This window comes from Tursiops truncatus, chromosome 9, assembly GCF_011762595.2.
Source record: "Tursiops truncatus isolate mTurTru1 chromosome 9, mTurTru1.mat.Y, whole genome shotgun sequence".
Classification (NCBI taxonomy): Eukaryota; Metazoa; Chordata; class Mammalia; order Artiodactyla; family Delphinidae; genus Tursiops; species Tursiops truncatus.
The window spans coordinates 32,085,066-32,102,789 of NC_047042.1; the positions used below are offsets into that span (position 1 = coordinate 32,085,066).

Here is a 17,724-nt window from a genome sequence, read left to right on the forward strand (position 1 = left end):
TTCAAAATCAGATCTATTATTTTTATAGCCTCAATTTGAGTTGTGACATTGTTATTCTGTCATGGGCATGTCTCTAACATTTAAAAAATTATTAAAGAATCATAATGCCCTCAAAAACGTTTTACTAGAAGAGTACTGTTGACATTATGGCAATTGGTACTGCTTGCTTTTTGTACAGTCTGCTTTTAGAAAGAATACTTTGAAAGGAAATAATATATATGGTGTTTCTGTACATTATTTTTTAAAGTATGCTGTAGTTATAATAATTCTGATATTTTGCTAACAGTTTGCTGGGGGTATGATATTAAATGGGTGTGTTGGCTCTCCATGTTGATATCCTGTGTAAACCATATCATTACGTACTTGGTCTCTGAATAGTTCTCATCCAGGTCAACATTTCCTGCAATAGTGGGAATTGGTAGAAGAGTTCTTCTCAACATTTTGCCCCTAAAAATATGCATTTTATTTTTCATGACTTCTATGTGACGTTCCATGTCTCGTGAAATAAAACAGGACCAGGATTTATGGTTGTTCTTATTAGAAATAATTGGCACTAAAATCTAGAGAAAGAGAAACATTTTAAAAAGCAGTGAAATTAATTTATACACAATGTGCTCCTTCAAAGATTTTCTTGTCACACAAGATCAGCAACAAAACCACCCAATTTCAATTTCATAAATATCCTCCTGTGATATCTAATCTACAAAGAGATGACAAAGTCAGTGACCCATTTAGATTTAATTAGATAAATTCTTTCGAAGTGGAAATACTATACTACTTGTTCATTCATTTACCCATTTATCAAACATTTATGGAGGCTCCCAATAACTTAAACTCTGCATGAAATAAGCAAAATCACGTCAAGTAAGTAAACTGCTTTCTTAATGCAAACTGCGCACACTGGCAGGTATAGTAATGTAAAAAAATCTTCTTGAATCACATGGAGGCAAGAGTAAATTAATCTTCTCCAGCCCTGGGTGACATCCCAGTGGATTAAATTTTGATAGAAAGATGTTCATTCAATCATATGAACCTTTTTTGAACTCCTTCCACCATTAAGTTAGAAATACCAATGAAATTATATGTGTGAAAACACTCCAAAATTATTTTGTGTTCCCAAAGCCCAGCATATCTTACGTAATTAGTAAGAGTTTGTTGAGTTAACGAAGTTGGTCTCTTCTTGCTTCCTCACTCATTTTCAATATGTACTAATTAAACATTTTCCTGACACAATCTGTCCAGACCACCAGCATTACCTATAAAATTTCCATTAGTTAAAATGCTTAGAAAATAGGTATTCCACCTTTTTAAAGCTGATTTTGAGAACACAATCTTCTAGTTAACTAAAAACAAACTGAAATTTTATTTTATTTTCCAATGGGGATAAAACAAATCTTTCCAAATTGTATTATTATTACAATTTCCTGCTTTGTACCCACTACTTGTTGAGCTAGGAGATTAGTAAGGAACAGTGTGTCTTCCATGGAAACAGCCTAAATGTCCATCAACAGATGAATGGATAAAGAAGATGTGGTAGGGGAGGAGCTTCAAGATGGTCGAAGAGTAAGACACGGAAATCACCTTCCTCCCCACAAATACATCAGAAATACATCAACACGTGGAACAAGTCCTACAGAACACCTACTGAACGCTGGCAGAAGACCTCAGACCTCCCAAAAGGCAAGAAACTGCCCACGTAACTGGGTAGGGCAAAAGAAAAAAGAAAAAACAGAGACAAAAAATAGGGACGGGACCTGCACCAGTGGGAGGGAGCTGTGAAGGAGGAATGGTTTCCACACACTAGGAAGCCCCTTCGCGGGCGGAGACTGCAGGGGGCGGAGGGGGGAAGCTTCAGGGCCACAGAGGAGAGCACAGCAACAGGGGTGCGGAGGGCAAAGCGGAGAGATTCCCGCACAGAGGATCGGTGCCGACCAGCACTCACCAGCCTGAGAGGCTTGTCTGCTCACCCGCCGGGGCGGCCGGGGGCTGGGAGCTGAGGCTCGGGCTTTGGTCAGATCCCAGAGAGAGGACTGGGGTTGGGGGCGTGAACACAGCCTGTAGGGGGTTAGTGCGCCACAGCTAGCCGGGAGGGAGTCCGGGAAAATGTGTGGAGCTGACGAAGAGGCAGGAGACTTGTTCTTGCCTCTTTGTTTCCTGGTGTGCGAGGGGAGCAGATTCAGAGCGCCGCTTAAAGGAGCTCCAGAGATGGGCGTGAGCCACGGCTATAAGTGTGGACCCCAGAGACGGACATGAGACGCTAAGGCTGCTGCTGCAGCCACCAAGAAGCCAGTGTGTGAGCACAGGTAACTCTCCACACCTCCCCTCCAGGGAGCCTGTGTAGCCCGCCACTGCCAGGGTCCCGGGATCCAGGGACAACTTCCCTGGGAGAACGCACGGCGCGCCTCAGGCTGGTGCAACGTAATGCCAGCCTCTGCTGCCACAGGCTCGCCCCGCACTCCGTGCCCCTCCCTCCCCCCGGCCTGAGTGAGCCAGAGCCCCCGAATCAGCTGATCCTTTAACCCTGTCCTGTCTGATGCCCTCCGGCGACCTACACGCAGAGGCGGGTCCAAATCCAAAGCTGAACCCCGGGAGCTGTGCGAACAAAGCAAAGAAAGGGAAATCTCTCCCAGCAGCCTCAGGAGCAGCGGATTAAATTTCCACAATCAACGTGATGTACCCTGCATCTGTGGAATACCTGAGTAGACAACGAATCGTCCCAAACTGAGGAGGTGGACTTTGGGAGCAATAATACATATTTTATTCCCTTTTTCTCTTTTTCTGAGTGTGTATGCGTATGCTTCCGTGTGTCATTTTGTCTGTATAGCTTTGCCTTTACCATTTCTCCTAGGGTTCTCTCTGTCCTTTTTTTATTACTTAAAAAATTATTTTTCTTAATAATTATTTTTTATTTTACTAACTTTATCTTCTTTCTTTTTTTTCTCGCTTTTATTCTGAGCCGTGTGGATGACAGGCTGTTGGTGCTCCAGCCAGGTACCAGGGCTGTGCCTCTGAGGTGGGAGAGCCAACTTCAGGACACTGGTCCACAAGAGACCTTCCAGCCCCATGTAATATCAAATGGTGAAAATCTCCCAGAGATCTCCATCTAGAGGCCAAGACCCAGCTCCACTCAACGACCAGCAAGCTACAGTGCTGGACATCCTATGCCAAACAACTAGCAAGACAGGAACACAACCCCACCCATTAGCAGAGAGGCTGCCTAAAATCATAAGTCCACAGACACCCCAAAACACACCATCAGTCGTGGACCTGCCCACCAGAAAGAAAAGATCCAGCCTCATCCACCAGAACACAGGCACTAGTCCCCTCCACCAGGAACCCTATACAACCCATTGAACCAAATTTAGCCACTGGGGACAGACACCAAAAACAACGGGAATTACGAAACTGCAGTCTGCGAAAGGAGACCCCAAACACAGTAAGTTAAGCGAAATGAGAAGACAGAGAAACACACAGATGAAGGAGCAAGGCAAAAACCCACCAGACAAAACAAATGAAGAGGAAATAGGCAGTCTACCTGAAAAAGAATTCAGAGTAATGATAGTAAAGATGATCCAAAATCTTGGAAATAGAATGGAGAAAATACAAGAAACATTTAACAAGGACCTAGAAGAACTAAAGAGCAAACAAACAATGATGAACAACACAATAAATGAAATTTAAAAATCTCTAGAAGTGATCAATAGCAGAATAACTGAGGCAGAAGAACGGATAAGTGACCTGGAAGATAAAATAGTGGAAATAACTACTGCAAAGCAGAATAAAGAAAAAAGAATGAAAAGAACTGAGGACAGTCTCAGAGACCTCTAGGACAACATTAAATGCACCAACATTCGAATTATAGAGGTTCCAGAAGAAGAAGAGAAAAAGAAAGGGACTGAGAAAGTATTTGAAGAGAATATAGTTGAAAACTTCCCTAATATGGGAAAGGAAATAGTCAATCAAGTCCAGGAAGTACAGAGAGTCTGATACAGGATAAATCCAAGGAGAAACACGCCAAGACACATATTAATCAAACTATCAAAAATTAAATACACTGAAAAAATATTAAAAGCAGCAAGGGAAACACAAGAAATAACATACAAGGGAATCCCCATAACGTTAACAGCTCATCTTTCAGCAGAAGCTCTGCAAGCCAGAAGGGAGTGGCAGGACATATTTAAAGTGAGGAAAGGGAAAAACCTACATCCAGGATTACTCTATCCAGCAAGGATCTCATTCAGATTTGATGGAGAAATTAAAACCTTTACAGACAAGTAAAAGCTAAGAGAATTCAGCACCAGCAAACCAGCTCTACAACAATTGCTAAAGGAACTTCTCTAGGCAGGAAACACAAGAGAAGGAAAAGACCACCAATAACAAACCCAAAAGAATTAAGAAAATGGGAATAGGAACATACATATCGAAAATTACCTTAAATGTAAATGGCTTAAATGCTCCCATCAAAAGACATAGATTGGCTGAATGGATACAAAAACAAGACCTGTATATATGCTGTCTACAAGAGACCCACTTCAGACCTTGGGACACATACAGACTGAAAGTGAGGGGATGGAAAAAATAGTCCATGCAGATGGAAATCAAAAGAAAGCTGGAGTGGCAATTCTCATATCAGACAAAATAGACTTTATTTTTTAATTTTTTTTAATTTTAATTTTTTTTAACATCATGTAGAGTATAATTGCTTTACAATGATGTGTTAGTTTCTGCCTTATAACAAAATAGACTTAAAACAAAGACTATTACAAGAGACAAAGAAGGAGACTACATAATGATCAAGGGATCAATCCAAGAAGAAGATATAACAACTCTAAATATTTATGCACCCAACATAGGAGCACCTCAATACATAAGGCAAATACTAACAGCTATAAAAGGGGAAATCGACAGGTACACAATCATAGTAGGGGACTTTAAAGTTTAAAATCGAAATCATATCAAGTATCTTTTTGGACCACAATGCTATGAGAATAGATATCAATTACAGGAAAAAATCTGAAAAAAATACAGACACGTGGAGGCTAAATAACACACTACTTAATAACCAAGAGATCACTGAAGAAATCAAAGAGGAAAACAAAAAATACTTAGAAACAAATGACAATGAAAACACGGCGACCCAAAACCTATGTGATGCAGCAAAAGCAGTTCTAAGAGGGAAGCTTATAGCAATACAATCCTACCTTAAGAAACAAGAAGCATCTCAAATAAACAACCTAACCTTACACCTAAAGCAATTAGAGAAAGAAGAACAAAAAACCCTCAAAGTTAGCAGAAGGAAAGAAATCATAAAGATCAGGTCAGAAATAAATGAAAAAGAAATGAAGGAAACGATAGCAAAGATCAATAAAACTAAAAGCTGGTTCTTTGAGGAGATAAACAAAATTGATAAACCATTAGCCAGACTCATCAAGAAAAAAAGGGAGAAGACTCAAATCAATAGAATTAGAAATGAAAAAGGAGAAGTAACAACTGACACTGCAGAAATACAACAGATCATGAGAGGTTACTACAAGCAACTCTATGTCAATAAAATGGACAACCTGAAAGAAATGGACAAATTCTTAGAAATGCACAACCTTCTGAGACTGAACCAGGAAGAAATAGAAAATATGAACAGACAAATCACAAGCACTGAAATTGAAACTGCGATTGAAAATCTTCCAACAAACAAAAGCCAAGGACCAGATGGCTTCACAGGCGAATTCTATCAAACATTTAGAGAAGAGCTAACAACTATCTTTCGCAAACTCTTCCAAAATATAGCAGAGGGAGGAACACTCCCAAACTCATTCTGCGAGGCCAACATCACCCTGATACAAAGACCAGACAAAGATGTCACAAAAAAAGAAAACCACAGGCCAATAACATTGATGAACATAGATGCAAAAATCCTCAACAAAATACGAGTAAACAGAATCCAACAGCACATTATAAGGATCATACACCATGATCAAGTGGGGTTTATCCCAGGAATGCAAGGATTCTTCAATATATGCAAATCAATCAATGTGATAAACCATATCAACAAATTGAAGGAGAAAAACCATATGATCATCTCAATAGATGCAGAGAAAGCTTTCGACAAAATTCCACACCCATTTAGGATAAAAACCCTCCAGAAAGTAGGCATAGAGGGAACTTTCCTCAATATAATAAAGGCCATATATGAAAAACCCACAGCCAACATCGTCCTCAATGGTGAAAAAGTGAAACCATTTCCACTCAGATCAGGAACAAGACAAGGTTGCCCACTCTCACCACTCTTATTCAACATAGTTTTGGAAGTTTTAAGCCACAGCAATCAGAGAAGAAAAAGATATAAAAGGAATCCAAATCAGAAAAGAAAAAGTAAAGCTGTCACTGTTTGCAGATGACATGATACTATACACAGAGAATCCTAAAGATGCTACCAGAAAACTACTAGAGCTAATCAGTGAATTTGGTACAGTAGCAATATACAAATTTAACGCACAGAAATCTCTTGCATTCCTATACACTAATGATGAAAAATCTGAAAGTGAAATTAAGAAAACACTCCCATTTACCACTGCAACAAAAGTAATACAATAACTAGGAATAAACCCACCTAAAGAGACAAAAGGCCTGTATGCAGAAAATTATAAGACACTGATGAAAGAAATTAAAGATGATACAAATAGATGGAGAGATATACCATGTTCTTGGATTGGAAGAATCAACATTGTGAAAATGACTCTACTACCCAAAGCAATCTACACATTCAATGCAATCCCTGTCAAACTACCACTGGCATTTTTCACAGAAGTAGAACAAAAAAATTCACAATTTGTTTGGAAACACAAGACCACGAATAGCCAAAGCAATCTTGAGAATGAAAAATGGAGCTGGAGGAATCAGGCTCCCTGACTTCAGACTACACTACAAAGCTACAGTAATCAAGACAGTATGGTACTGGCACAAAAAACAGAAACACAGATCAATGGAACAGGATAGAAAGCCCAGTGATAAACCCACACACATATGGTCACCTTATCTTCGGTAAAGGAGGCAAGAATATACAGTGGAGAAAAGACAGCCTCTTCAATAAGTGGTGCTGGGAAAACTGGACAGGTACATGTAAAAGTATGAGATTAGAACACTCCCTAACACCATATACAAAAATAAACTCAAAATGGATTAAAGACCTAAATGTAAGGCCAGAAACTATCAAACTCTTAGAGGAAAACATAGGCAGAACACTATGACATAAATCACCACAAGATCCTTTTTGACCCACCTCCTAGAGAAATGGAAATAAAAATAAACAAATGGGACCTAATGAAACTTCAAAGCTTCTGCACGGCAAAAGAAACCATAAACAAGACAAAAAGACAACCCTGAGAATGGGAGAAAATATTTGCAAATGAAGCAACTGACAAAAGATTAATCTCCAAAATTTACAAACAGCTCATGCAGCTCAATATCAAAAAAACAAACAACCCAATCCAAAAACGGGCAGAAGACCTAAATAGACATTTCTCCAAAGAAGATATACAGATTGCCAACAAACACATGAAAGAATGCTCAACATCATTAATCATTGGAGAAATGCAAATCAAAACTTCAATGAGATATCATCTCACACCAGTCAGAACCCGTCATCAAAAAATCTACAAACATTAAATGCTGGAGAGGGTGTGGAGAGAAGGGAACCCTCTTGCACTGTTGGTGGGAATGTAAATTGATACAGCCACTATGGAGGACTGTATGGAGGTTCCTTAAAAAACTAAAAATAGAACTACCATATGACCCAGTAATCCCACTACTGGGCATATACCCTGAGAATACCATAATTCAAAAAGACTCATGTACCAAAATGTTCATTGCAGCTCTATTTACAATAGCCAGGACATGGAAGCAACCTAAGTGTCCACTGACAGATGAATGGATAAAGAAGATGTGGCACATATATACAATGGAATATTACTCAGCCATAAAAAGAAATGAAATTGAGTTATTTGTAATGAGGTGGATGGACCTAGAGTCTGTCATACAGAGTGAAGTAAGTCAGAGAGAGAAAAAAAAATACTGTATGCTAACACATATATATGGAATCTAAAAAACTAAATGGTCATGAAGAACCTAGGGGCAAGATGGGAATAAAGACACAGACCTACTAGAGAATGGACTTGAGGATACGGGGAGGGGGAAGGGTAAGCTGGGACAAAGTGAGAGAGTGGCATGGACATATATATACTACCAAACATAAAATAGATAGCTAGTGGGAAGCAGCCTCATAGCACAGTGAGATCAGCTAGGTGCTTTGTGACCACCTAGAGGGGTGGGATAGGGAGGGTGGGAGGGAGGGAGACACAAGAGGGAAGATATATGGGGACATATGTATATGTACAACGGATTCACTTTGTTATAAAGCAGAAACTAACATACCATTGTAAAGCAATTATACTCCAATAAAGATGTTAAAAAAAGAAAAGATGTGGTATATATATATCATGGAATACTACTCAGCTATAAAAAAAGAATGAAATGATGCCATTTGCAGCAACATGGATGGACGTAGAGATTATCATACTAAGAGAAGTAAATCAGAAAGACATACTATATGGTATCACTTATATGTGGAATCCAAAATGTAACACAAATGAACTTATCTATGAAACAGAAACAGACTCACAGACATTGAGAACAGACTTGTGGTTGCCAAAGGGGAGGAGTGTAGGGGAGGAATGGACTGGGAGTTTGGGGTTAGCAGATGCAAACTATTATATACTGGATGGATAAACAACAAGGTCCTACTGTATAGCACAGGGAACTATATTCAACATTCTGTGATAAACCATAATGGAAACGAATATGAAAAAAATATATATATATAACTGAATCACTTTGCTGTACAGTAGAAATTAACACAACATTGTAAATCAACTATACTTGAATAAAAATAAATTTTAAAAAAGAAAAGAACTAGCGTGTCTTCTATGAGCTCCGTGGGTTAGGTACCTCGATATCAGAACTGCCATGAAAGGCACGTTTTTGTGTCATGTGGAAACACAGGAGAAACACCCATCTCTGGCCAGGAGGGTTATTAGGGAAGACTTGCCAGGAAACTTGCTACTTGGTTTAAATCTTTAAGATGAACGACGCAGGGCAGGCTGAAAACTGAACACTGATGCAAAATCACTGAGGGCTGCAGGCGTAGGGTTCTGAGAAAGTTCCAGTCTGGTCTGCCTGAAACTAGAGCCAGCACCCCTAAGAGGCGGAGCTGTGAGAAATGCTGGGAAGGTTCATAAAGAGCTTTGGAAACCAGACTGAACAGTTTAGTCTTACTGGGCTAAACATGCACTGATCCACTGAAAAACTGCTTTCTAGATTAAATTCCCAACAGCAACAGCTTTTTCTAAAAGTCAGGGTTGAGGATAATTCTGGTTCTTCAACGTTTCTAATTTACTGGATACTGTTTCAAACCTTCACTCTATTTACTGTTCTGTGACGAGGCCAACTTCTTTTAAAATTAAATATTTGTGTCACAAGCTGTAGATAAAATTGTTAGGAAATTCTGAGCCCCATGCTTTGTGGAGCAATTAGGCGAGCAACAAGAGTAACTCCATGAACATCATTTAGAACAAATTGACTTGGGATGTGCTCTTTAATGACAATAAATCTTGTTATCAACAAGCTGTATTACAAAGTAATTCAATTAACCTGGGGTTTTGTCTTCAGCTGTAAATTTTTTGGTCTAGGTTTTATGACTTATAAGAAAAATCCGTGAACTTTCTCTAAACCAAAATAATTTGGACATGTTTACTAGGGGATATACAAGTACAGATAAAAGAGCCATGGTGCCTTTGCTAGAGTTCTCTTTACTCACCTTTCTTTTATCTCTTTTTAAATCTCTTTACTCACCTTTCTTTTATCTCTTTTTAAAACACTCTTTAAAAAGTGTTTCTTTTTACAGTGCTTCTTAAATCAGTAGAGACTACTACGAGACAAACACTTTCAAAGTACAGGAGCCTGGTCCTCTGCCAGACTTCTTAAACGGAAATGTCTAGGAATGGGCCCCAGACACTAACTACAAAAACCAAATCATAACTTTCATTCTGGCTTGATAAGCATTTACAATTATTGTTTCTTTCAAGATTTGAGTCAACATAATACTTAAGGAAATAACTACATGACATTTTTAATACTTTTGCTAATTATATAATAGAGTTAGAAATAATAATGTATAGGGACACATAATAATGTTGAGCAGCAGATCGGGAGTAAAATTTCGGAGAAGCTGGATTTGAGATGTCTATTACACAGCAAGTGCCATGTCCGTAAGGGCAGTGGAAGTCTAAGCTTGGAGTTCAGGAGAGAGATCAAGGCTGGAGAGAGAAGTTTGGGAGGTCCCAGCTTCTCAGCATAAATTACTGTTAATCACTGTATATCTGAGTCAAACTTCAAAGACTATACAACACTGAATACAAGTGACAGCATATTAGGTCATTAAACGAGAAAAAATAGTCAAATGACCTTCCCCATATTCCTTTCAAACACTTGGTCCATCCCTTCTTTATTCTACCCCAGTTAAGAACCATAGCACTGGAAAACTACCTCAATCCTTTTCATTCCAATCACTACCTCAATAACACAGTCCCTCCTCGCTCCTTGATTGAGTCACCAATTCACCAATCCTTGCACTAAATGTTTTTCTTCTTCATATACAAAGTACCCAGAAAGACAGAAGTGTTTAGCTTGGAATGCAAGTCATAAATGACCATTTGATTTCAAAACTTTCCACTGAAGCCTGTCCTGATAAAAACCTTCACAGAACATGCCTTACTGCTACCATCTTCCAGTAAACACACGGATATGAGTTTGACAACCGGCTTTGGTGGCAACCATTGGATGAAAAAGTTACATAGGTGTTAATTTTCTAATCAGCCTCTCCAGCTTTGTTTCTCACCACCCTCCAGCTCTTCTTCCCCAATCTAAACGTATTAATGCAGTCCATTTTTAAAAATGCAATCTGGGGCTTCCCTGGTGGCGCAGTGGTTGAGAGTCTGCCTGCCGACGCAGGGGACACAGGTTCGTGCTCCGGTCCGGAAAGATCCCACATGCCGCGGAGCGGCTGGGCCCGTGAGCCATGGCCGCTGAGCCTGCGCGTCCGGAGCCTGTGCTCCGCAACGAGAGAGGCCACAACAGCGAGAGGCCCCGCGTACGGCAAAAAAATAAAAAATAGGGCTTCCCTGGTGGCGCAGTGGTTGAGAGTCTGCCTGCCGACGCAGGGGACACGGGTTCGTGCCCCGGTCCAGGAAGATCCCACATGCCGCGGAGCTGCTAGGCCCGTGAGCCATGGCCGCTGAGCCTGCGCGTCCGGAGCCTGTGCTCCGCAACGGGAGAGGCCACAACAGTGAGAGGCCCGCGTACCGCAAAAAAAAATAATAATAAATAAAAATGCAATCTGCATTTCCTCACCTCTGTGCCTTTGCACTGCTTCTCCCTTCTTCCCTCACCTACATCTAGCTATTGCTCCTGTCCTTCGACACTATGGGGACCAAGTAACTTACCATACAACTGAGGATGCTTTAGAGAATAAAAACAAGCAATAAAAATGAGCAGATGTTAACTGATCTGTAACAGGAGGAAAGTGGAACCGCCCCCAAGCAAACCAAGACCTACAATCATCCTATCTGAGACTCCCCACCTTCCCTGCCAACCCTGCAGGTGCCACAGCATCCTGCTAAAACCACTACGTCCACCACATCATATCACTATTGGCTCACACGGCATGCTTTCCGATGGCAGGATCGTCCTAATTGCCAGGTGTGTTCAGTCACTGGCACCAAGCAGATATTCATTAAGTTCTGATTAAATGAACAAACGACAACTATGGGCTTAGTTAGCATACAATTTCCCACAAAGTGTCCTTTTCATATAAAGGTCCAAAAAATTCAAATGGAGATAGCAGAGATCGTACACCAAATGCTTTTTCTCTAACGAAATATCTTGCAGCTTCAGTGTTTTGTCTCTTATAAGAACAGGCTATCCTTAGCCCTTATTTAACCTTCATTCGTTTAACAAGTACTTACTTAGATCGTACTATGTGTCAGGCAGAGTCTTGCGTGTTTGGGACTCATCAGTGAGCAACGAAGATTAAGAGCTGGGACTACTGTAAGGCAAGTAAGGCACTCACTTTGGAGCATAAGAGGGCATCAAAAATAAAACCCAACAAACCTCAATAATTGAGATGAATATTTTTAAAGTAAAAGCTAATCCAAAAATGATGAATAAAGTATCAACATTTTTGAGTAAAGACAGGATGAGTATTACTGACCTTTTGCCTCAGCCTCTAACATGACTTGGCATGGCACTATTAGTGATCCTACTTTTACTTCAAGTGCTGATTTTTTTCTGCATTAGTTTTTATTTTTTAAAATACTGCGTTTGGGAATTCCCCGGTGGGTCCAGTAGCTAGGACTCTGTGTTTTCACTGCAGAGGGCCCAGATTTAATACCTGATTGGGGAACTAAGATTCTGTAAGCTGCGTGGCACAGCCAAAATAGTAATAATAATACTGCCTTAAATTATTACTCCTCTTGATTACTGGGTTGTTTTTGTTTCTCTCCACCTCTCTGGAAGTTTTGTTCTTGAAGTGGGTATCTCACTTGCCTGACCCTAAGTCCCTGACCTTCAAAGATCCCTGCTTACCTGGAGGGTGGCTTCACGGAAAATAGATATTTGAGCAAAAAAGACTTGCAAGACATGAAGGGGTTGGCTGAGTGGATTCTGGGGAAGATGAAGAAATGGCAAGAGCAAAGGCCCTGGGGCACCTGTGTGCCTGAGACAATTAAGGAAATGCAAGGAAGCCATGAGTTAGCAACTGAGTTGAGAGGTCATGGGGAGGTCACAGAGAATTCGAGCCCATGCTTTCATCCTTTAACAATCCTAAGAATCACCTGTGCTTCTTGGTCCTGATTTAGCGGCTCTGGGGCGGGGCCTGAGATTCTACAGTTTTAACAAGCTTCCAGCTAATGCTGATACTGTTGATCCACAGCAAGAAACAATGCAAAGTCTAGACTGCTATAAGCTCTTGGGCCCTTACTCTGAGTAAAAGGAGAACCAGTGCAGGGTCTGAGCAGAAAGTGACATGTTTTCTCGTGTTTCAACAAGGATCACTCTAGCTGCTGTGTTGGGAATAGGTTCTAGATGGGAGTCATATAGGAGCAGAAAAACCAATTAAGAGGCTGATGTATTAACACAGGTGAGAGATAATGGTGAGCTGGACCAGGGTGGTAGCAATGGAGGGGAGAGGGGAACTGATTCTGGGTATGTTTGAAGGCAGAACTTGCAAGATTTCCTGACAAAATGGATATAAAGTGTGAGACAAAGCCAAGAGTCAGGGCTGACTAGGAGGTTTTTCTGGTTTGGGCATCTGGAAGGATGGAGTTCACATCCATTATTCTGGGAATAATTCCAAACAGCACAGGGTGGGGAACATCAGCTCAACTTGGAATGTTAAGTATGAAATGTCTATTGCACACCAAGTGGAATGTCAGGAAGGCATATGGAGCTTTTTGGAATTTGGAAGAGAGATCTTGCCTGGAGAGAAAAGTTTGGGAGTCCTTCAAACATCGTAAGCCACAGTTAATTAGCCAATTATGTGAGCCACTGTGGATACTAAGCAAAGACAAGCCTTGAACATTTTTTTATCTAAAAATCTATAGTCTTGCCTTAGGGCCCCTTCATTCTGAATTTAAGCCTTGTCCATAAAGAAACCCAAGTGACATCTTGAGCGTGATGTCCTCACTTTTTTCCTCCCAATGCTCATATCCTCAAGCATAATTAAATAAATGAGAATCTTCCAAACCTGTTAAACCCGTGAGGTTCTGAATGTTCTGTGCCTTCTATAGATGTGCTCAGGGACAGCTTACTCTCTTTCACTTAAACTTTTCAGAGGGCTGTGCAGACCCTGGTATTGAGGTAAATTCCGATGAATTGGGAAAGGTTTTGTATCTTCTGTCACCGTACACAGACAGAGTGAGAATTCCAATGAAGAGTGCTGCCTTGCCCTTCCAAGGCCAGCTGATGGCAGCCTGGATTCACAGGACCAAAGGTCATTCACATACCATGTGAAATCCTGTCATCAGATTCAGTTCAATAAAAATCTCTTGAACACCTGCTACATACCGAAAACTGTCTCAAGTGCTGAAGATAGAAAACTCTTCCTAGTTAACTCCATGAAATCAACTAAAACCATGTAAATTCAACAGAAGAGGAGTGAAACCAAGGTAGAACTGAAGTTGGGGGACAGAAGCTTTAGTTAGCCCAGAGATCGCAAGAAAACACCTCCTTTCAAGAAGACAGCAGAAGAGACTCAGGAAGGAGAAGAGGTGTGAAAGATGGAGACTGACAAATCATTAGTAAAAAGTATGTTGGCAATTATTCCTATGTTAAATATTGGCGTTGGCAAGACTGCTTTGGCTACTGAAATCTGGTTTAGCAATACTAACCCAGTGTTTCCCAGAGTTTGGGGTGCATTAGAGTCACCTGGAGATCTTTAACAACTACTGCAGCCTGGCTCCCACCCGCCCCCAGACATTCTAATTTAATTGGTAAGAGGTGTGACCTGGGCCGAGGCATGTTAGTTCCCCAGGTGGTCCAAATGTTCAGCAAAGTTTGAGAACCACTGCTCTGGTTCTTTCAAACCTAGTTATTTGGCAGGTTGCTCCTCAAAGCTGGTTCATGAACAAACAGCATCAGCACCAGGTTAGAAATCTAGAATTTCAGCCCTACTCCAAACCTAATTTATCAGTTTGCCTCTAACAAAATCCCTAGGTGGTTCTAATGCACATTAGAGTGCCAGTAACACAGGTTTAGAGAGCATTTCTCTGACTTAAGGGGAGAGAAAGAGGAATTTTAAGGCAGTCATTCCTAATACATTATTTCCATTACCCTTTCCCATTATCTAACAGGAGTGCACTTAGAAACTAACAGGAATCTGAAAAACTGATAATACCCCTTTCCAAAGGGTAAATTTGTCTCTACTCTGAACATGAAGTTTAATACCTATAGCTAAGTACAGGAGCCTATTCAATTCAAGCTGCTTTTTAATTTCCTTCCATTATTTAGAAAGAGAGGAAAAGGAGGATCCTGCAAATTAACCACCTGTTGAACATTAGCATCAATAACAGCTCATTTCAGGAACAGTCTAAATACTATCATTTTCCGTCCACCTGGCTAATGAGATGACTGGCTTCTAAAAATTCTCTTTTTAATAGCCACAGTTGTCCTGAATAATTCCAAGTGTCATAAAGATAAATGAAAGATTAAAATATTAAGGATAGACCAGTACCTCGTCTAGGAAAGCAGTTACATGTCCAAGGGATGAGGCAGGTAACTCTCCAAATAAAACTGTTTGAGAGAAATCATTTACTCCAATGTTTTCAGTACTCTTCTTGGCAATATAAACAAGTTTATGTTTTGCATCTCTTGGAATCTGAAACAAGAGTAACATAATTATTTTAAGTCCACAATGTAGCTTCCATGTTAACAAGCAGGATTTGCTGTATCTAACTTGTAAGTAGATTGCTAGCATACGAAACAAAACCTGGCATCTTACCTACCTTTATAAATAAGATTGCTCCACTGCTCTTCTGCAAAGTTTATACAATTTTCTTTGTTCTTTTATAATGTTAATTTCACAGTATTATTGGTGTGGAATGTCCTTTCAAAAGCATGTCAATTAGGATCATCATATACCATAAAGTCTCATAATTAAACAAATACAGGAAGAAATTAGAATGTTTCCATCTTAGCAAAGGTTATTCTTTTGTGTAACATTTTCTTGTTCAGAAGTAGGCCAAACCGAGATAAAGACCAAGAGGTTAAATTGTATTTCTATACTCAAAGCAGTGTTTAATCAGATATTCTAACATTTCCATAACTATCAAGTCATTTCTTCAGATATCATGACTGTTTAAGTGATACTAAACTGTTCTTGTCCACTCCACTGACAAACTTTTAAAATTAGGACAGTAGCAAAACAAAAACAATTCAGAACTCACAAAACCCTAAGGCTAACTCCAGTTACTCTCTTTCTTTGGGTCCCTATTTCCCCGCCATTATTACGACCACATCTAGTGATGATGGCATCACTTTACAACACTGACAGTGAGGCATCTCAAAATTGTAAATCTTGCTCCAAAGTCTTCGCAAACTCTTTAAGTATAAATGCCGTGATCGTAGGTGATACGTTAACCCTCAAGTGTACAAGAAGTCTAGATTTAAAAAGGTAAAAGAAAAAAACAAAAAAAAAAAAGGAAGAGAAAAGGGAGTGGGGAGGGAGAGGGAGAGAGAACTTCCTGAGCGCAGATTTCCAGGCAATTCTTTTTTAAAAGGAGTCCTAAGTATTATTCGTTGCGATGAAGTGTGCTAGACAGGCAGACTGAGCCATGACAAGTTATTTGGGCTCCGCCAAACACCACATTTGGCTCCGGAGTGACACAAGAGCGATTTAAAGAAAAGTTATCTGGCAAAGAGAACTCACCTCGCGCCTCACGCCCAGGCAGCTGAAGGACGCGCTGCTTTTCCTGCTTTATCCGGGTGAAGCAGGCCCAAAGGCTGACCTTCTAGAAAACTAACCAACAACCACTTAACAGCAGAGTGGGCACACGTGGGGGACCCTGCGGACTCTCGGCAGGCACTTGATTGAAGTTTTTTAAAGCGCCCTCATGTGTGCCCCGAGAGAACCCAAGGAAGCACAACTGGCCTGTCCCGCTCAAGTGTCCGTCAGGCTGGGCGGGAGGCGTGACCTGGTTCCCTCGCCCGTCGCCCCTTACCTGTTGGGACGCCGCGAGCCGCTCCAAGGCGTCGACGCTGAACACAAGGCAGGCGGGGCTGGGGCTCTCCAGAAACTCCCCCAGGACCTGCCGCTTGTCCTCGCTCTCCAAATGCTGGCTCCATTTCTCCTCCGGGAGCCCCAGCATCTGCTCCAGACGGCCGCCGACGAAGCGCACCCGCGCGTCCTGGGCGAAAGTCCGCGCTCTCCTGGCCGCCGCCACCTCCTCGTCTTCGTCCTCCTCTTCATACTCCACTAGGCCCGCCGCCTCCGGGCCGGCGCCCGGGGTTAGGCGAAGGGTCGGGACTTCCCGGAAGCCTCCCGCCTCCCGGGCTGCCACCTGGGCTGCCATCCAGCACGTCTGAGGGGACGCGGGGCTGGCCGGCTCCACGCGCGCGCCCCTGCCCAGCTCCGGGTAGGCGAGGCCACCTCCACACTCGCGCTCCGAGACGCGCCCACCTCCTCCAGCGATCACCGGGAGCGCGGCCGCTAGTCCCACACCTGCTCCCACTTGGCAGCCGGCGTCTGCGCGCAATGCGAGCGCAACGCGCCAGGGCTCTGGCGAGTCTTGAGCCGCCGCGTCCCGTTTCCAGGGGAACGGCGTCCCCGCCCCGGCCCTCTGTGGGCGGAGTGAGAGCCGAGTGGAGCAGCTTTCTGGAGGGGAGGAGCGTGCCCTCGACCGGCATGAGCCACTCGATGGCCTCGTCCGCTGCCCTCTGACGCCCTGGCACACTGGACATCTTGGGGCTCCCGGGAAGGGAGAATGGCAACCCAGTATTGATTAACTGCTGTGTTTTGAGCAGTGCTGGGTTGTGCTGAGCTCCGTGCTAAGTCCATCCCCTTGATTATTTTATTTAATACCTAGAAAGGCAGGGCTTCGACTGGTCAGCTTATTTAATGAG

At 41.8% G+C, this 17,724-nt stretch overlaps 1 protein-coding gene across 1 annotated transcript in view; it reads right to left on the reverse strand.

Annotated features, from left to right (window-relative positions):
* Positions 1-17,486, reverse strand: part of DNAH11 (dynein axonemal heavy chain 11) — a 313,899-nt gene extending 296,413 nt beyond the window's left edge. Inside the window, 3 exon segments of the mRNA XM_019928507.3 lie at positions 364-560; positions 15,338-15,481; positions 16,824-17,486. Coding sequence (XP_019784066.2) covers positions 364-560; positions 15,338-15,481; positions 16,824-17,174 — 692 coding nt within the window. The 5' untranslated portion in view covers positions 17,175-17,486.
* Between the last annotated feature and the right edge of the window lie 238 nt (positions 17,487-17,724).